Here is a 24,290-nt window from a genome sequence, read left to right as displayed (position 1 = left end):
CTTGCGTTGGAAGATTGGTGCAGTAGTCACCCAGCCGAAGGAGTCAGACTACAGTCGAACTTTGCATATCGGATAGAGATTGCTACAGATCTGTCACTCTGTGTGAATCCATAAGAGTGGAATGGAAGTTAAACATTGCGTTTTTGAAATTGATCATACTTTCCATCCAATACGGATTTAAACGACATTAAAACGGGTCCATGGGTTTAAAGAAAGGAAGCAGGTCAAACCCACAGAATATGGGTCACTTGCCATGGAAGGAAAAACTAATGTAAATTGTCATATATTTGACTATATTTGCAGTTATCAATCATCATCCTTTTGGGGTTAAAATAATATTACAACGAGAACAGTATTCTTTGACATCACGACATCGTCAGATATGCCTCCACCCACATTATGACATCATTATACATACTTCCAACAAGTTTGATTTAAATATCTGAGCCCAGATTCAAAATATTAAATAATTCTGGCTGCCAGACCATGTGTCCGATCAGGTTGAAATTTAAAACATATTTCCCACGACTATTAGATCATCATTGTGACGTTTCATATCGTTTTGATGAAGCGGTTCAAGAGAAAAAAAAAATTTAAAAGATTTTTGTTCAATCCAACATGTCTGCCAGACCATGTGACCTATTAATTAATTATTCGTGAACACCCTAGTATCCCCAAGGCTTGGGGAACCTATGGGTAAAGTTTCCTCTCAATCTGTCAAGCTGTACTGGAGAAGAAGTTTTTTTTAAAGGTTTAATCTTCAAAAATAGTCATAGCTGCCAAACCATGTGACCTATGATGTCATAGGTGGGGAATTTTTTTTTGTCCTTTATCATACCTGTAAAGTTTCGCCTCAATCTGTTCAGCTATTTCGGAGAAGATATTTGAGGTTTTATAATGTTTTATAAAATGGCCGTCGAACCACGTAATCAATCATGTCATCAATTCCTCCCCTGCCCCTGCCCCCACCCCCCCCCCAATACAATTTAGCCAAAGATGAACCTAAAAAAATTTCATACTCATAGGTGGATCTGGGGGCGTACCTGGCACGTGCTCCCACTAATCCCTTCCCCTCCCATCAAAGGCGATGGTGATTCACATGTAATGAGGTTTTTATAACCGATGAAGTAGTCTCGGAATGTGGGAAAGGAAACTCTCTCATGTAGTGGATTTTTCTAAAAATTTCCACTGTTAAGACAATATACAACTAGAAGGGCACTAGGTAGACAATATACAACTCTGCCACACAATGCCTGATTCACAAGAACATATCGGGCCCAATAAATTTTTTTAATATCATTAAAGAAATCGTTTTTGGCCCCATCTCTCAATGATGAAGAATCACTTTAAAATTAAATAATTCTCGTATCCAGATCCGAATCCGGATCTTCACCAAAACTGAATCAATTCGTCCTTGTCACACACCCAACCTGTGCACCAAATTTCATCCGAATCCATCCTCAACTTTTTAAGATATCCTGCACACAAACAGACAGACAAACAAGAAAAAGACGTTGTGCTGAGCACGTGATACTTGCAAAATCCACCCCCCCTTTTTCCAATGGTTGCCATGGGTACATCAAATTGTCCATTTCATTAAGATTAAAATTGACAATCTTAATCAAAGTTCAGGTCAGTAGGATGAAAATTGATTATTTTTCAGATTGAAATTGATGATTTTAGAGTTTGATCTTGAGTTGACCTTTCACTTTTTGACCTCAAAACAGTTGGTTTCCAAATTCAGTGATGCACCATGCAATTGCTGCTTAATTTCCAGGTTAATCGGATGAAGAGTGACGATTTATCAGATGAAATTTGATGATTTCAGAAGTTCGACCTTGAGTTGACCTTTGACCTTTTGACCTCAAAAATAGTTGCTTTCCCAATTCAGTGATGAACAATGCAAATCTTGTTCAACTTTTAAATTAATAGGATGTATATTGACGATTTTTAGATGTTTGCCCTTGAGTTGACCTTTTGACCTCAAAAATAGTTAGTTCCCTAATTCAGGGATGCAATATGCAAATCCTGTTAACATTTCAAGTCAATCGGATGGAAAATTACGATTTTAGAAATTTGACCTCAACATGATCTTTGACCTTAAAATGAATGAGGAACTAACAGCGGCAGAAAAGAAACGGTTAAAGACAGCAGCTGGTTGCGTTATATAACGATAGGAACTAAATCGAAGTAAACATTTTCAATCGGTGAATATTTTTGAAATACGATATTTAACCAAAGTCGGTGTAGAGTCAGAAAAAAATATATAATAATTCTCCATCGATCATAATCGTAATATTTTACGGGGGCGACGCGTTGTTTCAATGACGCAAGGTGACGCAACACGCTTCTGACATGACGTAATACGTTAGGCACGTGAGGCAACGCGTTGAGCACGTGATGGAATTCAGCCAATGACGTGAAGCGTCTGTTGTGAAGCGTTTCGGGAAACTGCGGAAATGCTGTCACCATGTCCATGTTGTGGTATCCCCGGAGCCTTCCTTTCATGAGTTCGTATGTTCACCGAACTTTGTTTGGAGTCGTTGTGTTTTAATGCATTGTCAATGGGTGAACGTTCACACAGTTCCGTTTTTCGAATTCGATTGTATTTGTTATTTTCCCTGCGACAGCTGCTCCTTCACCTCGAGGATGTCGATGTGAGTGAGGGTCGTGCGCAGACATGGAGGAGGTTGACGATGACTGGAAATTACATACTATTCTGTTGGTGCACGGCGTGGTGGTACTTCTTCTCGTGCTCTCAGCTTGCAGGTACAGTATGGTTCAGTAGTGTGGTACAGAAAGGTATGGTACAGTATGGCATTGTGCAGTGGTACAGTATGACACCGTACAGTGTGGTGCAGTACAGAAAGGTACAGTATGATGTGGTACAGTACAGTGTGGTACATAAAGGTACGGTACAGTACATTGTGGTACACAAAGGTACAGTATGGTACAGAAAGGTGTGGTGCAGTACAGTATGGTACAGAATGATGCAGTATGGTACAGTACGGTACAGAAAGGTACGGTGTGGTACAGTACAGTGTGGTGCAGTGCAGTACGGTGCAGTATGGTAGAGTACAGTGTGGTACAGAAAGGTACAGTATGGTACAATACGGTATGGTACAGAACTGTGCAGTATGGTACAGTACAGTATAGTACAGTACAGTAGACTTATCTCAGAAAGATAAAGGAAGCCAGCTGATTTAAAGACACGGCAGCGACTGTATTTTCTGCACTGACCTTTTGAGTTGTTCATTTTTTGACTTCTCCGTATTATTATAAAAGTATCAGTTGTTAAGATCGTGGTTATAAAATTAGCAATTGTGGATCCTTGGAGAGTTGTGTGCAGATTCGTGCAGGCGGTTTGTCGTGGTCAGGGCGGATCAGGACGTGGCAGACAAAAACAGGACACGAAACGTGCATGCTTGGGGAATGAAGCTCCAAGGAGGGAAACTGGAAATTGGGAGGGATTTGGGTTAGGGTTATAACAAGGCAAGGGTGGAAAAACAAAATGATCATATGGTTTAGGATTGGGGACGATGCGGGATGGTGGTGAACGGCTTTCTTGAATACCTGCTCGGAAGGATGAGATTGAAGAGGATGTGGAAGTTGATTCCACAGGTCGGGGGAGGAAAAGAGTAACAAATGAGTGGAGGTGGGCAATGATCTTGGATTGAGGTAGTTCTACCAGAATAAGGTTAATCATGGACCGTGTTAGTCCTGAAGAAACCTTGGAGGGGGACAAAGTACGGAAAGAGCAGAAGGTGCAAGACCAGCCCTGAGGTGGCAGAATACGGAGACCATCATCTGCGATGATGAAGTGATAGACCCGTAGACTCGGCTTCATTGCGAAAGATTCCAATAATCCTGAAGGCCTTGGTTTCCACGGTGTCAAGCAAGAAGTGAGTCGGAGTAGCTAGTCGAGAGGGGAGAGCAAGTACAACATCAAGAGCGATAATGGTGGTGTGTGATTTGTCAGGATTGAAAGACATATTCCAAGTGTTTGACATGTTTGTGATTTTATTTTTATTAGGGTACCCTGTCATTCTGAAGGGGAACCCTATTGTTATTCTTCTGTTTATTAGGGTACCGTTATTCTGACAGGGAACCCTATTGTTTTTCTTCTGTTTATTTCCTTATTTTTTATTTTTTATTATTTATATTTTTCCGCCGGCAATTTTGCGGTTCTTTCGCTTTAAAAATCATTTTCTCAGGAATGGTAAGTCCGATCGACACGAAATTTTCACCATAGTATGTATATTTTTTGATAGCAAACTTAAGTGGTAATTGTGAGGTCATAGGTCACGTGGTACGGGCGCCATCTTGAAAAAAACCGAAAAAATTTGGACCTCTGTATCTCTAAAACTTTCTAGGGTAAAAATGTTTTCACTTCATACATTTGAATAAGCTCCTCAAGGGGAACAGGGGAGTAGGGTGAATATACTGGTTCTGGCTCACTTTTCCCCATGTAAATGAATGGGGGATTTTCAGCGATTCATTTTTTTTTCCCTAAAAATAAACCCCCTTTTTATCCCAAGGTATATTTATTTGTCTCCCCTTTTAACCTGGGGACACTTTTTTTTTTCAAATAATCCATACAATACGATAAAGATTTGTTAAATGTGATTCTAAAGAAATATCTAAAACGTCTAAGCCTCGGGACACTCTTTATCAAATAACCGATGCATATTGTTTAGCTCACTCATTGAACCTATAAAGATTTGTTCATTCTCAAATTCCTTCAATAGTTTAATTTTCTTTGCACAATAATCCCCATCTAAAATATTGAAAAACAAAACATTTGAATCTTTATATTTTTTAAGATACCCCTTTTGTGCCATTACGAAATGATAAACTTCTCTTAATGCTCTTGTTTGACCACCTCCTAAGCCACATATCATTTTGAGATTATAGTATATTGTTTTTTCATTGTTCAATTGATAACCATCAAAGTTTTCAGTCCATTCAAGGATATTCATTTTTTTCTTTACATCCTCAAACTTACTACTTTTTAAATTGATTCGCTTATTTGTTTTATTTACCTTTGTTTTAGTTATTTTTTCAATAAGACTTATTTGATATTTTTCACATTCATTATGTTTTCCATTTATATACCAAGACTGAGATTTTCTCCACTCTTTAGTTTGATTAATACTTGGTTTGACCATTTATATATTGCAAAAAAAGACGCGGCGGTAGCCCTTAAAAAACCCTAACCCATCTTCCCATCGTTAAAACACAATCTATTCTATTCACTCTATCATACAATATCCATATGGAACACAATCTATTCCATTATCTAAAATAAATCTCTTATCATCAAAGGCTCCTAATGCCTTTTTATTTACTTCTTCACTATATATGTTATGTTTATAACTTCTTATTGTATTCATTTTCCTATATTCTTCTTTCTTATTCATCAAACAATTATAATAATTTCTAAAAGTTATTGATTTCTTTATTACATATTTCTTTATTCCCTTTAACCTCTTATCAATCTGATCACCATACTTATAAGCATATGCCTTTGCTCTCAATCCAATAAACTCACTCATTACTTTTCCACCCAACTCATCCTTAAACTTACCAATAACCTTTTCATTCTTTTTGGAAAATAACTCACTCTTCTTGCTGAAATTACTTGTATCATATACTCCAATATTTTTCTTCATATCTTTATAAACATCATCAGTTTTTATATCTAGGATAAAACTATCAGTGTCCATATACAACAATGAAACATTTTCACCATACTCTTTCTTTAAGTCATTATACAAATAATCATACATCAATATCTTTGATAAATCAAGAACTGCTGTTCCAATATAAATTGGTTTATCCATTACAATACTTTCCTTTTTCATATGAATTGCAGAAAAGTTCTCTGAAAAAAACCTCTTCTCTCTCAAAACTTGGTTTATTTATCAATCTCGAAGCTTCTTTCCAAGATATTGCGAATCTAATGTTTTGCCTGTTTCTTACATTTTCCATAGTCTTTCCAAATACAGCATTATTCATTAATTTATAAAAGTCCCCTTCAAATTTTACTTTTGTATTTGCTCTCATATCTGTATTGAATTGAATATACTTTTTCACCCAAGGACTTTGTTTAAATTTTAAAACTCTATGAATTTTAGCTACTCTCAATCCTTCTCTCAAAAACTGTTTTAAGCTTCTCTGATGCAAAACATATCCCTCTTTATCATAGAATGTTGTTAATAACTTTTCTGTTGATTTGCCTTTAATATTAAAACTTTTATGATAATCACTGAACCATTCTTTCTTTGGGGTTTCTTTCTCACATGCAAAAGGAAGGTCTTTATGCTTATTATGAAGATCACTCGGGTACCTCAAATCAACTTCAAAATAATAACCTTCTTCTTCGTCATTCAATTCCTCTTGAGAAGAAATAACAATATTCATCAAAGCCTTTTCATAATCCTTTTCTTCCACCCACTCTAATTTACCATAAGGCAGAGATTGAGACATTGCCCATCCATACAAATTATTAGCATCAAAATAATCAAATAATTACTATCTTTTTCACTATCATAATTTGGAAGATATTTATTATTTGCTTTAGCATATCTTTTTGAACATACTTGTGATATTCCACCTCTCTTGGACTTCTCAATCATCAAAAGCATATCAACATCACTGATTAAATCTATATCTTGTTTTGTCATTTTCAACATTGCACTCCAAGCTAAACCAGGAGCTGTGAAATAGTGGGCAGGATCTAATCCATAACAATTTTTATTATGACAGAGTGATCTAAAAGCTTCAAACACATCAGCTAACAATAAAACATCTGTTTTTAGATATAAATCATGATATTCTCCAAGGTTCTTTATCTTAAATATTTTCCATATTTCTTGTGCGTGTTTATATTCCTTATCACTTATCTCTTCTTCATAAAGGTTATTATAGAAACTTTCTTTTGAAGGAAGTTGTGTTTCTTTAAATCTCATAAATGAATCCATATAATCATAAGGATAAATTCCCTTACTTGTAAGAATTTTCTCTTTACTTTGAATTTCATTCCTTGTTTGAATTTCCTCTCTCGTGAGAATTCCTTCTTTAATCAGAATTTCATCTTTAATCAGAATTTCCTCTTTAGTTAGAATTTCATTCATTGTTCGAATTTTCTTTATAATTAGAATTTCATCTTCAGTTAGAATTTCTTCATTAATTTCCTCATTAATTAGAATTTCCTCTTTACTTTGAATTCTCTCTTTAATCTGAATTTCCTCTTTAGTGAGAATTTCCTCTTTTGGAAAGAATGAATTAAGATTTGGAAAAGAGTCCGTGGAGCTTAGATTTGATGCGAGGTAGGCTAGTGGTGTTCCCATAAACTTGTAAGAATCTAGAAACCTAATACGAGTTAAAGGTTTTGTGAATATCATTTTTGTAAATGAAATATACTTTTGACTTGTATTTGTTATGGCAGAAATATTCCCTGGTGTTTTTGAAAGTTCATTTATAAATAGATGTGTATCATAGTTGGCGCTGTTGTGAAGAAAGACTGGAATAAAAGAAGGTAATTTATAATTAAGATTACAACAGGAATGAGCGGGACCTCTATATTTACCAGTAAGATGACAATGATCCCTAACTTTAGACTCCTTAATTTCCCCCTCAACAAATATGACAGATATTGTTCTTTCTAAATTCTAATTTTTCTTCTTTGGTTAATTTCATCAGTTCATTTGTTTCTTTCATTAATTTAGTGAGTCTTATACAATCCTTTTCTAATCGTTTTACAAACTCTTGTGAAGCTTTTTTTCCACTATAATGTTCAAGTTTGTTATACTTTTCTCCAACAGATGATTTGATATAATAACAGAAACCACAAGGAATATGTTTTTGATATTTATTTGTATATGATTCTTTTGGATTAGGAGAAGCAGTATTTATCTTTTTAAGGATACATTCAAAATCAGCGTATATCACAAATGGGTGCATGATAGATTTATTATAATCTTCAAAAGAAATCTTTTCACCAGGTTTAGGCATTGTAATTACAGCTGATTTATGATTACTACAATATTTTGAATGTTGTTCTAATCGTTCTTTTGTATGAAATGAATTAAGACATCGCTTCCAAGGATATATTTTGTTTGCTGTTCTGAATACCTGAGAAGAGATTAATCTTGATAAATTATTGATGTATGTGTAATGTGAATTATTTCCAACACTAAAATATAAAATCAATGTGTGTTTCTTCATTTTTATAGTTGTTTGAAATTTTTAATATTTGAACTTTGTTTGTATCCGTTAATCCATATACATTAATAGAAAGATTATTCTTTTTCTCAAATTTAGGAATATCTGTTAGTGGCATTGGGAATTTAAAATCTTTAATGTCCAAGGTATTCTCATATTTCATATATTGTTTTACTCTTTCTGAATTGCATTTTGGTGGATGAAAGTGAGCAAGAACAGACCAGAGAAAACATTTATTGTCATTGTTCTTAATATTAACAACTGCCTTCTTTAGTTTTATTTCTTTTGGTAATTCAACATAAGAAGAAGCTTTAAGAGGGTTTGATTTTAGAATGTGTATATCTAAAAAGATGATTTTTTTAACATTGAATCCACTTCCTACCACTGTATTTTCAACATCCTCCTCTTGTTTTGATAGTTCTTCATAAACCCCACTATTCAAAAAATCTTGAAATGATGTTATAAAATGAAGATCTGTTCTCATATAAGGAGTTTGTTCTTCATCTTGTCTTTTCATATTCATTTTCACTCCCATATAAAACTTAAAAGTTTTCATTTCTTTTAATGTCTTTTTAATAACCTTTTCAACATCAGGTTTCACTATTTCAATTTATTCAGCTATTGATGATGGACCGGGTTCTCCAAATTGAAAAATCCTTATTTTTATATGCCCTTTAAATGCCCCATCAGTGTTTTCAATGTAATAGTCTCCCTTTACTTTAAACTCATTTTTCTTGTGTTTTTGTGATTGAAGATGTCTATTATAACTACTCTTCAAAACATCCTTTGAGCAGATATCACAATGTTTTCTTTCCAACTCAAGAGGAGATATTTTATGAAATAGATTAAATGTGTTTGTTGGTTCGGAGGTGTTTTCTATAATGTTTATATTTGTGATTACAAACATCGCAGTATGTTGTATTCACCATATTTATATAATAAATCTTTGCTTAAACTAAAATTTTCTTGATGAAAATTTCGTTTATTTTACAGGTGAATCTGTGTTTAAAACCATTTTATCCTCCAACTTTTTCACTTAATAAATACAATGTTTCAAGACACAAAAGACAAGTTTCAATCAATCTCTTCATTTGTTAAAGATACTGAGAAATATGTCAAGGATGTAAAATTGAACAAAGATAAATATAACAACTATTAGATAAAAACTATTATGGTAAATAATATGAGTTCTTCAATTTCCTTCAGTGGAAGGGCTTTTAGTATACCTGGTAGAACATCAATTAAAGTATCTCTAACAAAAGTTTCTCCTCTCCTTCTAGTAATATATTCAAAACTAGAAAAAGCAATGAAACAAGAAAAAGTATCAAAAAACAAAAACCTTATGGATGAAGCTTTAGAAAGAAAAGATAAGACCATCTGTAATATGCAAGGAGAAATTTATATTTTTTTCAACAACCCTAAAGATGTAAATCCTGATGAAATAAAGGATGTTAATATATCAGGTGAAATGACATTTCGTTCAATAGTAGTTAACGATCATTTTAAAATTACCTTTAATATAAAAAATGTTGTCGTTGAATCTGGTAATGAAAAAAAGTATATTGATATCGATGGTAATATTATTACATATGAGTCGATATACAACTGAAAGTATAGATGAATTTCAGTTTAAGTAAAGTTTTACTTTATAAATATGCTAGACTTTCCTGATTCTCCATATGACAAATTTGAGAATTGTCCTGCGTGTGAAAGACGGGGATTAAACACAGAGTCAAAAGCCTATAAACAATGTATATTCTGTGATTATCTTCTAATTAATGATAATAAAAAATATAAAAAGGAAAATAATTCTTTTAGATTTACACCAAAAATGAATTACTTTACAAGATTGATTAGAGAAATGAATGTAAAGTATGAGGGTGATAACACACCTTTCCTTACAAGGGAAGAAACTGAACGTATAAGAGAAATGTTCAAAGGATTGTTGTTATATATTATTCATGGATGTAATTTTCAAGGAAATATCAACACAAGATATTGTATAAATAAAATAATGGATTATCTTGAAATTAAACCTGAACTTAGGATAAAATATAGAGTTTCTAAAAAAGCTAATAATAAATTAAATAACCTGTTTTCCAAATATATAAATGAATGATTTTTTTTACCCATTTGGGAAAATAAGATAAAATTTAACAACTATAAAAATCTCCCAAATTCATTAGGATGTCTCATAGTTGGTTCAAGTGGATGTGGAAAAACCTGCTTACTTTTAAAGATGCTCCTCACTCCCAACTTTTTAGATTATGATAATTTAATAATTTTCACAAAGTCGAGTTTTCAACCAGAGTATCAACTACTCTCACAAGGTTTTAATGCTGGTCTTCAAAAAGAAGATATAATCGGTTTATTTAAACGTCAAAAAAACCTAAATGATTATAACATTGAAGATATAATTCAACTATTTTGTGATACACAGAGATGTAAAAAGAAATCAAATCCGATAACTTGTATTCTTCGTGATAATACGGATGATATACCGTCTCCCCAAGATTTGGATAAATCAAAAAAGAACCTCGTTATCTTTGATGATTGTGTTAATGAGAGAAACCAAACGGTAATGGACAGCTACTACACAAGAGGGAGACATTCTTCTTGTAATTGTATTTATCTTAGTCAATCGTACTTTCAACTTCCTCGTCGTTCCATCAGAAACAATGCTAATACTTTTATTTTATTCAAGTTAAATTCAATAGATATCAATAATTTTTGGAGAGATAATTGTTCTACATTATGTAGTAAAAAGAAATTTGAGGATTAAATGAAGCACACGACTGAAAAATATAAATATATTGTTGTGAAACAAGATGAGATATTAAGGGATATATTTTTTGTTTTATAAACAATTACATATATAAATGACAACTATTATTGTAAATCTTGTGGGTAAATCTGCTTCTGGAAAAAACTTTCATAAATCAAGGTTCTTGTGTAGTACAAATGAGAATATTGTAAATTTACTTAAAAAACACCCTGTGATACGCATTGTATCAACAACAACTAGAGCAATAAGACCTGGAGAAGTAAAAGGTGAAGATTATCACTATATTTCAGTGGAGGAACATATGCGATTGAGGAATGAAGGTCAAATATTTGAGGAGGTTTCTCTTGGTACAACAAAATATTCACATTGTAAGAGTGAGTTAAGGAAACTAAAATCTTGTGGTCTTGGGATATTAGAAACTAATCCAGAAGGAACGAGACAAATTATTAAACATCTGAGCGGAGTGAAGATTTTATCATTCGGTTTTGATGTTGATGAAGAAACTCAACGCAAACGTATGAAAAGCAGAGATGCAAGTATTAGTGAAGAAGAAATTACAACTCGCATTAATGTTAATAAAGAATTTGATGAAATATTTAAAGAAAAGGATTTATTTGAACACATCTACTTGAATGATGAAGAAAAGGAAAATTTCCCTGTTGATCTTTACAATTCATGAAATGATATTTTACAATAAATAAATGGATGCAAAAGAAAGAGCAAGAAGATTTAAGGAACATCAAGAGTTGGTTTCAAAAGTTGTAAAACAGCAGGAAGACATAAAGAAGAAACGCAGACAGAAACTAACGGGCTAAGAAGCATTTGAAAGAAAACAAGAGAAATTTTTTAAACCACTTTTAAAAACTTCCCAAGAAAAAATGAAAGATGTTTCCACAGTTCCCACAGTAGAATATACTCCTAAAAAACTTCAAATGTTAAAAGATTTGATCAAATGATGGAGGAAGAATTAGAGCATTTAGGAGAATTAAAGGTATATGATGATGAAGGTTTATTTCAACAACTGGAAGAGATTAATCAACCCCCTGATTATATTGTGAATGCTCTTCAAAACAATGAATATTCAGCAGATTAAAAAACCAAAGCAGGACTCATTCCAACAGAACAACCAGCAATATTTCATCTTGTTCAAGAAAAGGTATTGATATTTAATGATGAATTAAGGTTCTTGGGTTCTGCTCTACCCCCTGTTAAACTATCTCCGAGATTAATGTTTCTTCTCACAAAAGATGGAAGACAAGGTTCAACTGTGAGGGATGAATCAAAGTATATTGATAAACCATTGGATATGAAAAATAATGATGATAGAGTATATATTGATCTGCTGAACACTCTAAATTATAGGGTTAGTATTTCTAGTAAAAGTAGGAAAAATGAGAAGGAGAAACACATTATTCAGGCTTTAAGTATCCTTGGTTCAGGTATTAGTTTTCTTCCAAATGACCCATCGCAATTAGTTAATAGACTTATTGTTGTTAGGTAGTAAGAAGGCTGGAAATAACAATTGTTTTAATTAAGCATCAGCCATTTTAGACCAGTTGATGAACATGAAAATAATTAATAAATCTCAATATAAAGACATTTTATCTCATATTAAATAAGATGAGAAGCACAATCCTGAGTTTTAATTTCACAACAAGCGACCACACATCTTCATTCCCATACCCACTACAACTTGACCCAACAAAAGAATATGAGGCATCTTTATTGTCCATGGAAACTTATAATACCTTATTTAATATAACTGATAAAAATGACAAGTTTAGTTATAATCCCGGAAGTGGATACAAAACGATAACAGTCTCACCCGGAGCATATGAGATTTCTCAAATATCTTCTGAAATTGCTCGTCTTATGAAAGAACAGGGTGATGAACCAAAAAATATTGTTATAGACATTCAAAAACAGACTTCAAAATCAACGATTAAAGTTAAAAATAACTACAAGGTTAAGTTCACAATTGATAATTCATTTAGAGAGTTATTGGGTTTCTCCTCAAAAAAGATTGAAACTAATGGGATGTTTTACAGTGATAATGTCATTCAAATATCCTCAGGAATAAATTCGGTGTTAATTCACTGTGATTTGATTGATGGTGCTTATAATGATGGAAAAAAAACAAATGCAATATTTTCATTCAGTGCATACTCAACCCCAATTGGTTATAAATTCAATATGGAACCCAAAAATTTGGTTTATCTCCCTGTGTCAGGAAAAACCATACACAGATAGTCCGGGAGCCAACCGATCAAAATTAAAAAAAAATTGCCCGGTCTGCTATAAAATTTTTGTGTTGATTTTCATAAAGAGACACCCTTTGAGTATATGAAAACCAATGTTGGCAATGGTGAAACTCTTGCGCAACAACACAGTCAACACTTTTGCGAGCCCCCTCTGATAACAAAATGTTGGCAAAAGCGAAGATGTAGGATGGGGGTATGGGTAATTCATATTGTCCTAAAATCATAACCACTAAACCTATATACACAAATGACCCCTCATATTCAAGAGGAGTTCATTTCCTATATCACAATTGGTGTAGATTTAACCTACCTACAATTGACAAGGTTATATGTCAAACAACAAAAGATTTATGCAACTCAGAAATGCTTGACTATCAATGGGGTCAGGAACAAGAACATACTTTTACATGCCATGGTTTTAAGGAAGATAAAATTAGAAATGGATTAACACAATATTGTGACATGAAACATCCTCTTCAGAGGAAGAGTCACTCTCTGAAACAACTCCACCACATGAACCTCTCTGACCAAGGCATATGCATGTCACTCAGCAAGGCACAGCAGCCTTTTTGCATGAACATCGTTTCAGACATTTGGATAATTTGCACATGCAAGACACAGTTTTGTCTATGTTTGGCTTGGCTGGCTTAGACATGAGAATTGGGACCAGTTTTCCATTGATAAGGGTTCTGCCAAATGTTGTGGCTGGGGGAAGTGCTCGGTCACTGAGATGTGCACGTCTATACAGAAGCAATTGATACAATGCTCGTAAAACGCATCTTCTGTTGCTGGCAGTGACCTAAGGTCTAATTTTGAAGAGACAAACATATGCTGCCTGAGGGTATCCAAACAGCTGAACCCTTTTTGGCCATGCAGAGCAGTCCAGTATACTCTGGCCTCATCAATGACACATTCTGTTGCTGCCATTTCACTATCTCTTCCAAAATCAACAAGGTGGGGAAGGTTTCCTATCAGTCCCAGAGAAACCTGTGCCGCTCTTCTTTTCACAGGAACACAGGCATCATCCCAACTGACTGGAAGAGGGGCCTTGTTGTCCCTCTCTGGAAAGGGAAGGGTGATCGCCAAGACTGCAACAACTACCGAGGGGTGACGCTGCTCTCAGTGCCGGGCAAGGTCTTTGCTCGGATAATTCTTGATAGGGTTCGCCACCATCTGCTTGAGCACCAGCGTCCAGAACAGTCAGGCTTTACACCAAAGAGGTCAACGATTGACCGTATCCTTGCACTTCGTGTCCTCACCGAACGCAGACGAGAGTTTCGGCAGGGGCTGCTTGCAGCCTATGTTGATCTCTGTAAAGCGTTCGATTCAGTGAATCGGGATGTCCTCTGGAGAATTCTTGGTCTTCGTGGGGTGCCACCGAAACTGATCGATCTGATGTCTGAACTCTACTCTGGTACTGAGAGTGCTGTGGAGTGTGGTGGTACCATCTCTGACTTATTTCCAGTTGTTACTGGAGTTCGTCAGGGATGTGTACTTGCCCCCACACTTTTCAGCACTTGTATGGACTGGATTTTAGGGAGGATGTCGGAGAGATAAAGTTGCGGTGCATCGTTTGGCAATGTCAAGATCTCGGACCTTGATTTTGCAGATGATGCAGTCATCTTTGCGGAGACTTTAGACATCCTCTTGGGGGCCCTCGAGGTGCTGAATGAGGAGTCGGAGCCGTTGGGATTACGGATTTCTTGGGTCAAAACTAAGATCCAGGCTTTCGGTGACATCTTGGATGCTGCTGTCCTGTCTGTGTCTGTTTGTGGTGAGGATGTTGAGGTCGTGGATAGATTCACTTACCTTGGCAGTGATATTCATGTCTCCGCAGGTTGTGAGCCGGAGGTCAATAGACGTCTGGGTCGGGCCTGGGGAGTCATGGATTTACTGGATCATGGGGTGTGGCGCTGCCGGTACCTGTGCGGGAGGACGAAAGTCCGAGTCTTCAGGTCCTTGGTACTTCCAGTCTTGCTCTATGGGTGCGAGACTTGGACTTTGACCAAGGATCTGAGACGGAGACTTAATTCCTTTGGTACCAGGTCTCTTCGAAGAATCCTTGGCTATCGCTGGTCGGATTTTGTGTCCAACGAGCGGTTGCTGAGAGAGACTCGGATGAGATTTGTTACCTGCATAGTCCGTGAGCGTCAGCTGCGGCTGTATGGACATGTGGCTCGTTTTCCTGACGCTGATCCTGCTCACCAGATTCTCTCAGCGAGGGAGTCTCATGAGTGGAGGAGGCCAGTGGGCCGACCACGTGCCTCATGGTTGCAGCAGGTTGACCATCATCTCAAGGAGATGGGGATGGGCCTGGCATCTGCCTGGGGGATGGCCAGACGGAGGCCCCTGGAGTACCGGCGGAAAGTGGACGCAGCGACGCGCTGTTCTGGCACATGCTCCCATACCTGACCTGACCTCTTCTTTTCCCCTTCTGAATGAGTAGCTCACTGTGTCACATCCACACAACACATATGTGCACAGAAGTGTGGCTGCGACATCAAGAGGATTTTCCGGTACTTCTTGCTCAACACTTCTACCAGCTCATGAATAGGTAGGTATTGATTCTGCCGTTGTATCCAGAGTTCTTGCAATGTGTTCAAGCAGCAGAAGTGATATATACACAGCATAATTATGTCTGTATCTGTTGCATGCACAACAGCTCAATGGTGATCAGGATATTCCACACAATATGCAAGATGAGCAATAATCCTTGTGTCTGCCTCTTCATGTTCTTCACAAGGTAAGTCCAGAACTGAACTTGATGCTGATGTGATGGAAAGAGTGTGACCTTTGTTTTCCATCATACCACCAAGAATGATGGTCACTCCATCCGGAATAGCTTCAGGACTCTCACAAAGGGAAGTGCCAATGAAGTTCTGAAGATTTCCTTTATTTCTTGGATTCTTCATGAGTAAATTCCAGTCCGGAATTTCTAGACTCTTGGATGGTGAGAATTGTCTTGCCTGGTCTGTCTGGTTTCTCCTCTGCTGCTCATGACCCTTCAAAGTATGGCTATCATCAAAATCATCCTGATCACCAATGATGTTGACACAGTTGCACATTTCAGGTTTGAACTGAAGGAGCTTGCGAAGATACAGCTGGGGAAGTTCACCAAATGTTTTTGCACCCATTTTTTGGTATTTATTTACAAATGCCATTGTGTCTACCAGATAAACTGTGTATAGGTCACTCTGTGGTAATGATGGCAGCTGTAAAACAACATCCTGCTCAGCTTCAGCAATTAGCACTGCCACGAAATCAGACTTGTTGCCTTTGCGCATTACAAACCCCTGTGCTAAGCGTGGATCAACCTCAAACAGGGATGATGGATAGTCTGTCCACTCATGGGAAAATGCAATCTGTCTTGTGACTGGGTCGGCATCTCGATAGAAACACAGCACACGTGTAGTTGCAGTCTCATCTTGATAGATCCTGATTAAACTCTGTTTCCTTGATGGGTTTGATTTCTTCTGTGAGGAGAAAGTTACCAGCTTCAGTGGTTCAATCTTAATAGAGACCACCTCTTCTGCTTTCATAATGGCTTCCATGCCCTTAGCTTGAGCATGGACCAAGTCTTTTGAAGCATCCTTCTCACCAGTTGCTCTATTGAGCAGATCCACTTGGTTGTTACACTGGAATGGGTTTATCATCTGCTGGCATATCACTTTCTTGATCTCCTCAACATGCATATGTTCTTCTGTTGCCTGCTTATGTGTTTCTCCATGATGAGTAGATTCCTGTTGGCCTAGATTAGCCATAGACTTTATGTTCTCTGATACAGCTGTGAGAAATGGTGCTGTCTTCACATATTTATCTCGAGCAGCTGGTGCCTGAGATATGCCTTTGAACAGAGATGTCTTCCCTTCATTGTTGTATGTCTGCTCCAGGGCCATGTCACTCCAAACACCATTGAATTTTCCTTTGGAAGAGTGAACTGTGAAGTACCCAACCTGGATCTAGCAAACCTTAACCGAACTGTGTTCAATAGAGTAAGAAGATTTTGGGGGTAGGGGTAACTTTGGTTGACAAAAATGTTAATTTTCTCTTTAAAAATTGATAGAACTCACTCAAATTTGCTGTTTTAATTAGCCATGGATACCATGTTCATATCACATTAAGAGAAATTAGTATTCTAATGCAGCATCTGCCTATGATAAGAAAAGTTCTAAAGGCCATCTTCAAAAAACGTTATTTTTAAGGCATTTTTCACAAAATTATGTACTTTTACGAGGTTTACTTCCACAAAGGCAATTTTTTTTTTGTCATTTTACAATGCACTGATTGAATTCTTACATTTAGTTCACATTTATTTTTCATGAATGTGATTTTTTAATTTTTTTAGAAATTTTATTGACAATTGCTGTTTTATCAAATTTTTCAAATCTTCCTCAAACAAAAACGTCCGCCAAAATTTTTCGCAAGAGCTTATGAATTGCCAACATTGGTTTTCATGAACTGCAAACATATATCTAAACATCCTGGGGGTGTAAAATTTTATAGCAGAGGCTGTAAGGTCCAACCCTAAAACAGCCTCGTACACAGGTTGGCTCCCGAACTAAGAGTAAATTTTAGGATAACCGACCAAGATAATCGTATGATTTCTTTTAATGGAGAAGTTATATCCATCAGAATTCACCTACGTGAAGTTTTCCAATAAATAAATACGATGGTTATTGTGAGGAAACACGAGTTGGGAAAATATAAAATAATTACAAGGGATGGGATGTTCCTTTCCCCATACTACAAGGGTGAAGGTATGTATCTTGGTAGAGGATACTATAAACCTAAGAGACAAAGGGGTGTTGGACATCAATTTAGAGGAGATGGGATAATTGATACTCTCATGGGTATTGGTTCAACTATTCTAAAACATAAAGATCTAATTGGTTCAACTGCTTCTGCTGTGGGAAATGTAGCAGGTGCTGTAAAGAGCATAAAAGATGCCCAGAAGGAATCTCATAAATTACAAGCAATAAAAGAAATTAAGAAAGGCAAAACTCAGTTGTCCCCCCAAGAACGACAGAAAATAATTTGAATACTTGGATCAGGGTTTCAAAAGTTTTAACATCTTTTTATTCCTAAATAAATACAAGTATGGAAGCAATTGATAGCATCTATGATTTGGATGATACTATTATTATCTCAAACTCCACTAAAAAAGAAGATTACTTCAAGGTAAATGCAATAACTGGAACAGACTGGAATACGAATGGTACAAAAAGTTTTGAAATAAATAATCAACAAACCTATTTGAATCTCTCTGAAAGTTTCTAGTTGTGTAAATTTAAATTCACTAAAGCTGGGAATAACACAAACGCTACACTTGTAAATGATTTCTTCTGGAAAATGTTTGATAGTGTGCGTTTGTATATTGGAACACAAGAAGTTGAAGCGGTTGATTATGACTCTGCTGGATCTGAAATGATGAAATTTACACTCTATACATTCAGTGATAGAATGGGAAAGGGGTCTGTCGAAGGTTTTATTCCTGATATGTCAACGGGAACAAACGCAGACCCTGAATATACTCAAAGGAAAGGAATGTATAATGATGCTACAAAAGCAGAAAATAGTTTTACTGTAGCAGTTCCTCTTAAAGGTATATTTGGATTTTGTGATCATGATAAAGTTCTGTATGGTCTTAAAATTAGATTTCAACTACAAAGGAATGATAATGAAAATAGATTGCTTTTTGGTGTTGGTAGTGCTTTTGGTGAACAGAATAAATTTGTAATTGAGGAGATGAGTTGGTATATCAGTGAATATACTCCTAATCTTAAAACAGAAGAGATGTTGAATCGAAGACTGAACTCAAAGAAACCACTCAGTATATCATACCTCAAAAGAATATGTCAACACGTTAAACTCAACCAAACTACTTACACGTGGAATTTGGGTGTTCTGGAAGGAAAGCCACGATATCTGTGGATCATTTTTAAAAAGCCAGATGGTGATACTGCGACTGATAAGAATAATGCATTGAGTGATAATGCTAAAGTGAAACAACTTCGCGTTTCTCCAGATGGAACATTTTATCCACGAGATAGATTGGAAATTAATTGGGAAAAAAATGATTTTGCTGAAGCATACAAGTCTTACCAAAAGGTGTGTGAAAGTAATGGAAATAAAGAACCTATTTTGGATATGACAGCATTTAAAAGTTTGTATACAATCTATGCGTTTGACCTGAGCGCTCAAAAGGAAACTATAAAGTCTAATCGAGTGGATACTTCCCTATACATTGAAAGAGGAGAGAGAGTGAAGAAGTTGATACATATTGTTTGCTTTTGGAAGAAACAGAATTGCAGATTAATACAGATAATGGTGTGATGATTAGTCTCACATAATTTTTTGTTAAATAAATGAGTGGCAAAGTACCAACTGGGGTATATGTTAATCAAATCAATCTTCATAAACTATCATCTTGTGTTCAAAATCAAAAGCCTTGTACGATTAACGTCAATACAATTCAGAGAAAAGGAGCAGTAAGAATTGATGTTTTTCTCACAAGAGAACAGGTTAAAATCTTGAATGACACTGGCTCACTTAAAATTAAAATGACAAAACCAATGTTGAAAAAATATTCAATAAGAGAGACGAGTGGAGGATTTCTCCCATTTCTAATTCCTTTATTTGCTGGTTTAAGTGCGGTTGGAGCATTGACGGGTGGTATTTCAACAGTGGTGAGAACTGCCAACGAAAGGAAGGCTCAACTCCAGGCTCAAAAAGAATTGGAAAGACATAACAAAGAGTTGGAGAAACAAATTAGTGGAAGTGGTGTAATTGTAGATTTTGCTGAAAAACTTGAAGGTCTGCCTGATAAAGCGAGATTGTTAGTTGGAGATATGCTTTCTTCTATAGCACAAGCAGGTGTAAAATTAACGAAAAGAGGTAATGGATTATATCTTTCTAATAAATAAATGAACATTGATGAGTGGTTTAAAGAATTTGGAAAGAATACAACATCAAATTTACAACTTGTCAAATATTGTAAGAAATTAAAAATTCATAATGTGGTTATTTGTATGAGAGATGAATTAACAAATGTGCCGAAACATACAAAGAATATTATTATGAACTTAGAAGATAATAATGGGAACGGTTCTCATTGGGTTTGTATTTTTAATAGTCAAGACAAATATTATTTTGATAGATTTGGTCTTCCACCACCTGTTGAAGTCATAAAATTCTTACAGAATGGTGTTTATCAAACATTTCAAGTCCAAGAATTAAATTCCAAGTGTTGTGGTCAATTATGTCTATATGTGTTATTTAAACTCAACAAAAATAAAAAATTTTTATGATATTATTTTTAATCTAATATAAATGACTTATGTTGGTAAAGATGGTTCTATCTTTGGTGTATCTCAAGAACTGGATATTGATTTATCAAATTATTACACAAAGGCACAGGCTGAACAACATAAATATAATATAACCAAAAATATTAACATGAAAAATGCTTATAAATTAAAAAATTATCCAAGCCCGACTGACGCGAATGACTTTGTGAGATTAAGCGATTTATCACAATATATATCCTTAAATAAAACGGCCGTGTATTCCAAAGATACAGAAGTGTTGATATTATCTCCAGGTCATACAGAATTCACAGTTCGAATTAAAATAAATTTTTATAAAGAAGGGCGTATCGTTTGTATGAGAATAGAACAATGGGGGTATGATATGAATGATTTAGGGTATAAGTGGTCATTTAAAATTAACCTCGAAGACCTGGAACAATTAAATCAGTCTCGTAAGGAAGAATATTATCCACTTGGTATCGAGAATGAGTTTTGTGGGGCCACGATTAGTAAACAACAAATAAAAGAATTTAATAAGGGTAAATATAATAATGGTTTTGCTCTTGTTTATATCATGAAAACAGAAAAAACAGGATTATATATAATAAGTAAGGAAATACAAAATGATTTAACTATGGGAAGATGGGGAGGTGTTTCGTGCCATAATATTATTCTAACATATATTTCTAATACATAAATGACAGCAAGAAGGCTTCAAGAAAATGATCATTTCTGTGTCCAAGCATACCTTCAAGAAAAGGGTATTCGGTATTTTAATAAATATGTTCTACAACATAAGAATGAGGTATTTTCAATATTAGATTGGCATTATGCTGATGTTGATAAACCGACAACTTTAGATTTAATGAGAATGTTAAATAATGAAAAAATTATAAAGTTAAGAAAAGGTAAGGCTCTTTTAGAAATTCAATAGAAATTTTATTGGTTTCCTGTTTTTTGAATTATTAAAAAAAAATTATTTTGGATACAGGAATAACAAGAAATCCTGATGAATATATGTATGATATTCTATGGGGTGTAAGCGATTCAAGGATAATAAGGGATGAGGAAGGAGTTGAAGAAGAGAGGGAAGAGGAGGAAAAGGAGAAGAGAGAGAAGGAGGAGAGGGAGAAGAAAGAGAAGGAGAAAAAAGAGAAGAGAGAGAGAAGGAGAGGGAGGAGAGAGAGAAGGAGAGGGAGGAAAGAGCGAGACAAAATAAATATCAAAATATGGAAACCAGTGAGATTAAAAAAAGATTGGTGGTATTACAGAAAATAACTCAACCCACCGAGGAGGAAAACAAAGAATTGACAAGTCTATTTGCAATACTTTCGACAAGAATATTGACATCGACAAGATATATTCTTCTTCCTCTTTCGGCTTGCTCCCGTTAGGGGTCGCCACAGCGGACCAACCGTCTCCATTTCACTCTATCCTCCACATCTTCCATTGACACTCCAACCACCTGCATGTCCGCCCTCACCGCATCCATGAACCTCTTCTTTGGCCTTCCTCTTCTCCTCCTGCCTGGCGGCTCCATCTTCAACATCCTTCTCCCGATATACTCCGTTTCCCTCCTGTGCACATGTCCAAACCATCTCAATCTTGCCTCTCTCACTTTGTCTCCAAACCGTCCTACCTGCGCTGTCCCTCTAATATACTCATTCCTTATCCTGTCCATCCTCGTCACTCCCAACGAGAATCGCAGCATCTTTAACTCTGCCACCTCCAGCTCTGCTTCCTGTCTTTTTGTTAGTGCCACCGCCTCCAAACCATACAACATAGCTGGTCTCACTACCGTCTTGTATACTTTCCCCTTCACTCTTGCAGCTACCCTTCTGTCACAAATCACTCCTGCAACTCTTCTCCACCCACTCCATCCTGCCTGCACTCTCTTTTTCACTTCTCTCCCACACTCTCCGTTACTTTGGACAGTTGATCCCAAGTATTTAAACCAATCCACCTTCCCCACCTCAACTCCTTGCAACCGCACCATACCACCACCCTCCCTCTCATTTACGCACATGTACTCCGTCTTACTCCTACTGACTAACATTCCCCTTCTCTCCAGTGCGTACCTCCACCTCTCAAGGCTCGATTCAGCCTGCTCCCTACTCTCCCTACAGATCATGATGTCATCCGCGAACATCATAGTCCATGGAGACTCCAGTCTGATCTCGTCCGTCAACCTGTCCATCACCATTCCAAACAGGAAAGGGCTCAGAGTCGATCCTTGGTGCAATCCCACTTTTACCTTAAACCGGTCCATCATTCCTACCGCACACCTCACCGCTGTCACACTGTCCTCATACATATCCTGCACGATCCTCACATACTTCTCCACCACTCCCGACTTCCTCATACAATACCACAACTCCTCTCTTGGCACCCTATCATAAGCTTTCTCTAAATCCACAAACACACAATGTAACTCTTTCTGGCCTTCCCTATACTTCTCCATCAACATTCTCAAAGCAAACATCGCATCAGTGGTGCTCTTTCCTGGCATAAACCCATATTGCTGCACACAGATCGTCACCTCTCCTCTCAACCTAGCTTCCACTACTCTTTCCCACAACTTCATGGTGTGGCTTAACAACTTTATCCCTCTGTAATTTCCACAGCTCTGCACATCACCCTTATTCTTGAAAATCGGAACCAGTACACTTGATCTCCACTCCTCCGGCATCCTCTCACTTTCCAAGACTTTATTAAACAATCTGGTTAACAGCCCCACTGCCATCTCTCCTAAGCACTTCCATGCCTCCACTGGTATACCATCTGGGCCAACCGCCTTTCCACTTTTCATCTTCTTCATAGCAGTCCTCACTTCATCTTTACTGATCCACCCCACTTCCAGATTCACTATCTCCACCTCTTCCAACCTTCTCTCTCTCTCATTTTCTTCATTCATCAGCTCCTCAAAGTACTCCATCCACCTTCTCAACACACTCTCCTCGCTCGTCAGCACATTCCCATTTGCGTCCTTTATCACTCGAACCTGCAGCACATCCTTCCCAGCTCGGTCCCTCTGTCTTGCCAATCGGTATAAATCCTTTTCCCCTTCTTTTGTATCCAACTTCTCATACAGCTCGTCATATGCCTTTTCCTTGGCCTTTGCCACCTCTCTTTTTGCTTTTCGACGCCACTCCTTGTACTCCTGCCGACTTTCTTCATCTCTCTGACGATCCCACTTCTTTTTCGCCAACCCCTTCTTCCTTATACTTTCCTGTACTTCCTCATTCCACCACCAAGTCTCCTTATCTTCCTTCCTCTGTCCAGATGTCACACCAAGTACCTTCCTAGCTATCTCCCTCACAACTTCTGCTGTCGTTGCCCAATCATCCCACCCATCTTTACCACCATCCAACGCCTGTCTCACCTCCTCCCTAAATTTCACGCAACAGTCTTCCTCCTTCAGCTTCCACCATCTGGTCCTTGGTTCAGCCCTCACTCTCTTCCTCAACCTCACCTCGAAAGTCATCCTACTGACCACCAATCGATGCTGTCGAGCCACACTCTCCCCTGCCACAACCTTACAGTCACTAATCTCTTTCAGGTTGCATCTCCTACTTAAGATGTAATCCACCTGTGTGCACTTTCCTCCACTCTTGTATGTCACCCTGTGTTCCTCCTTCTTCTTGAAATACGTGTTTACCACTGCCATTTCCATTCTTTTTGCAAACTCTACCACCATTTGCCCTTCCACAT

The 24,290-nt window shown here is 36.6% G+C and overlaps 1 protein-coding gene across 2 annotated transcripts in view; it reads left to right on the top strand.

Annotated features, from left to right (window-relative positions):
* Positions 1-2,365: 2,365 nt before the first annotated feature.
* Positions 2,366-24,290, top strand: part of LOC147024569 (cell growth regulator with RING finger domain protein 1-like) — a 47,474-nt gene continuing 25,549 nt past the window's right edge. The window contains exons 1-2 of one of the 2 annotated variants that reach the window (XM_085884614.1): positions 2,366-2,514; positions 2,631-2,769. In XM_085884614.1, coding sequence (XP_085740740.1) covers positions 2,681-2,769 — 89 coding nt within the window. In that variant the 5' untranslated portion in view covers positions 2,366-2,514; positions 2,631-2,680. The remainder of the gene's footprint in view (positions 2,515-2,630; positions 2,770-24,290) is intronic. The other variant, XM_085884615.1, reaches the window with a different exon arrangement.

This window comes from Eptatretus burgeri, chromosome 6 (assembly GCF_056783735.1).
Source record: "Eptatretus burgeri isolate ZD-2024b chromosome 6, Ebu_testis_v1, whole genome shotgun sequence".
In the NCBI taxonomy this organism is placed as follows: Eukaryota; Metazoa; Chordata; class Myxini; order Myxiniformes; family Myxinidae; genus Eptatretus; species Eptatretus burgeri.
Note: the sequence above shows the minus strand (reverse complement) of the source record. Positions and strands in the feature narration are given on the sequence as shown.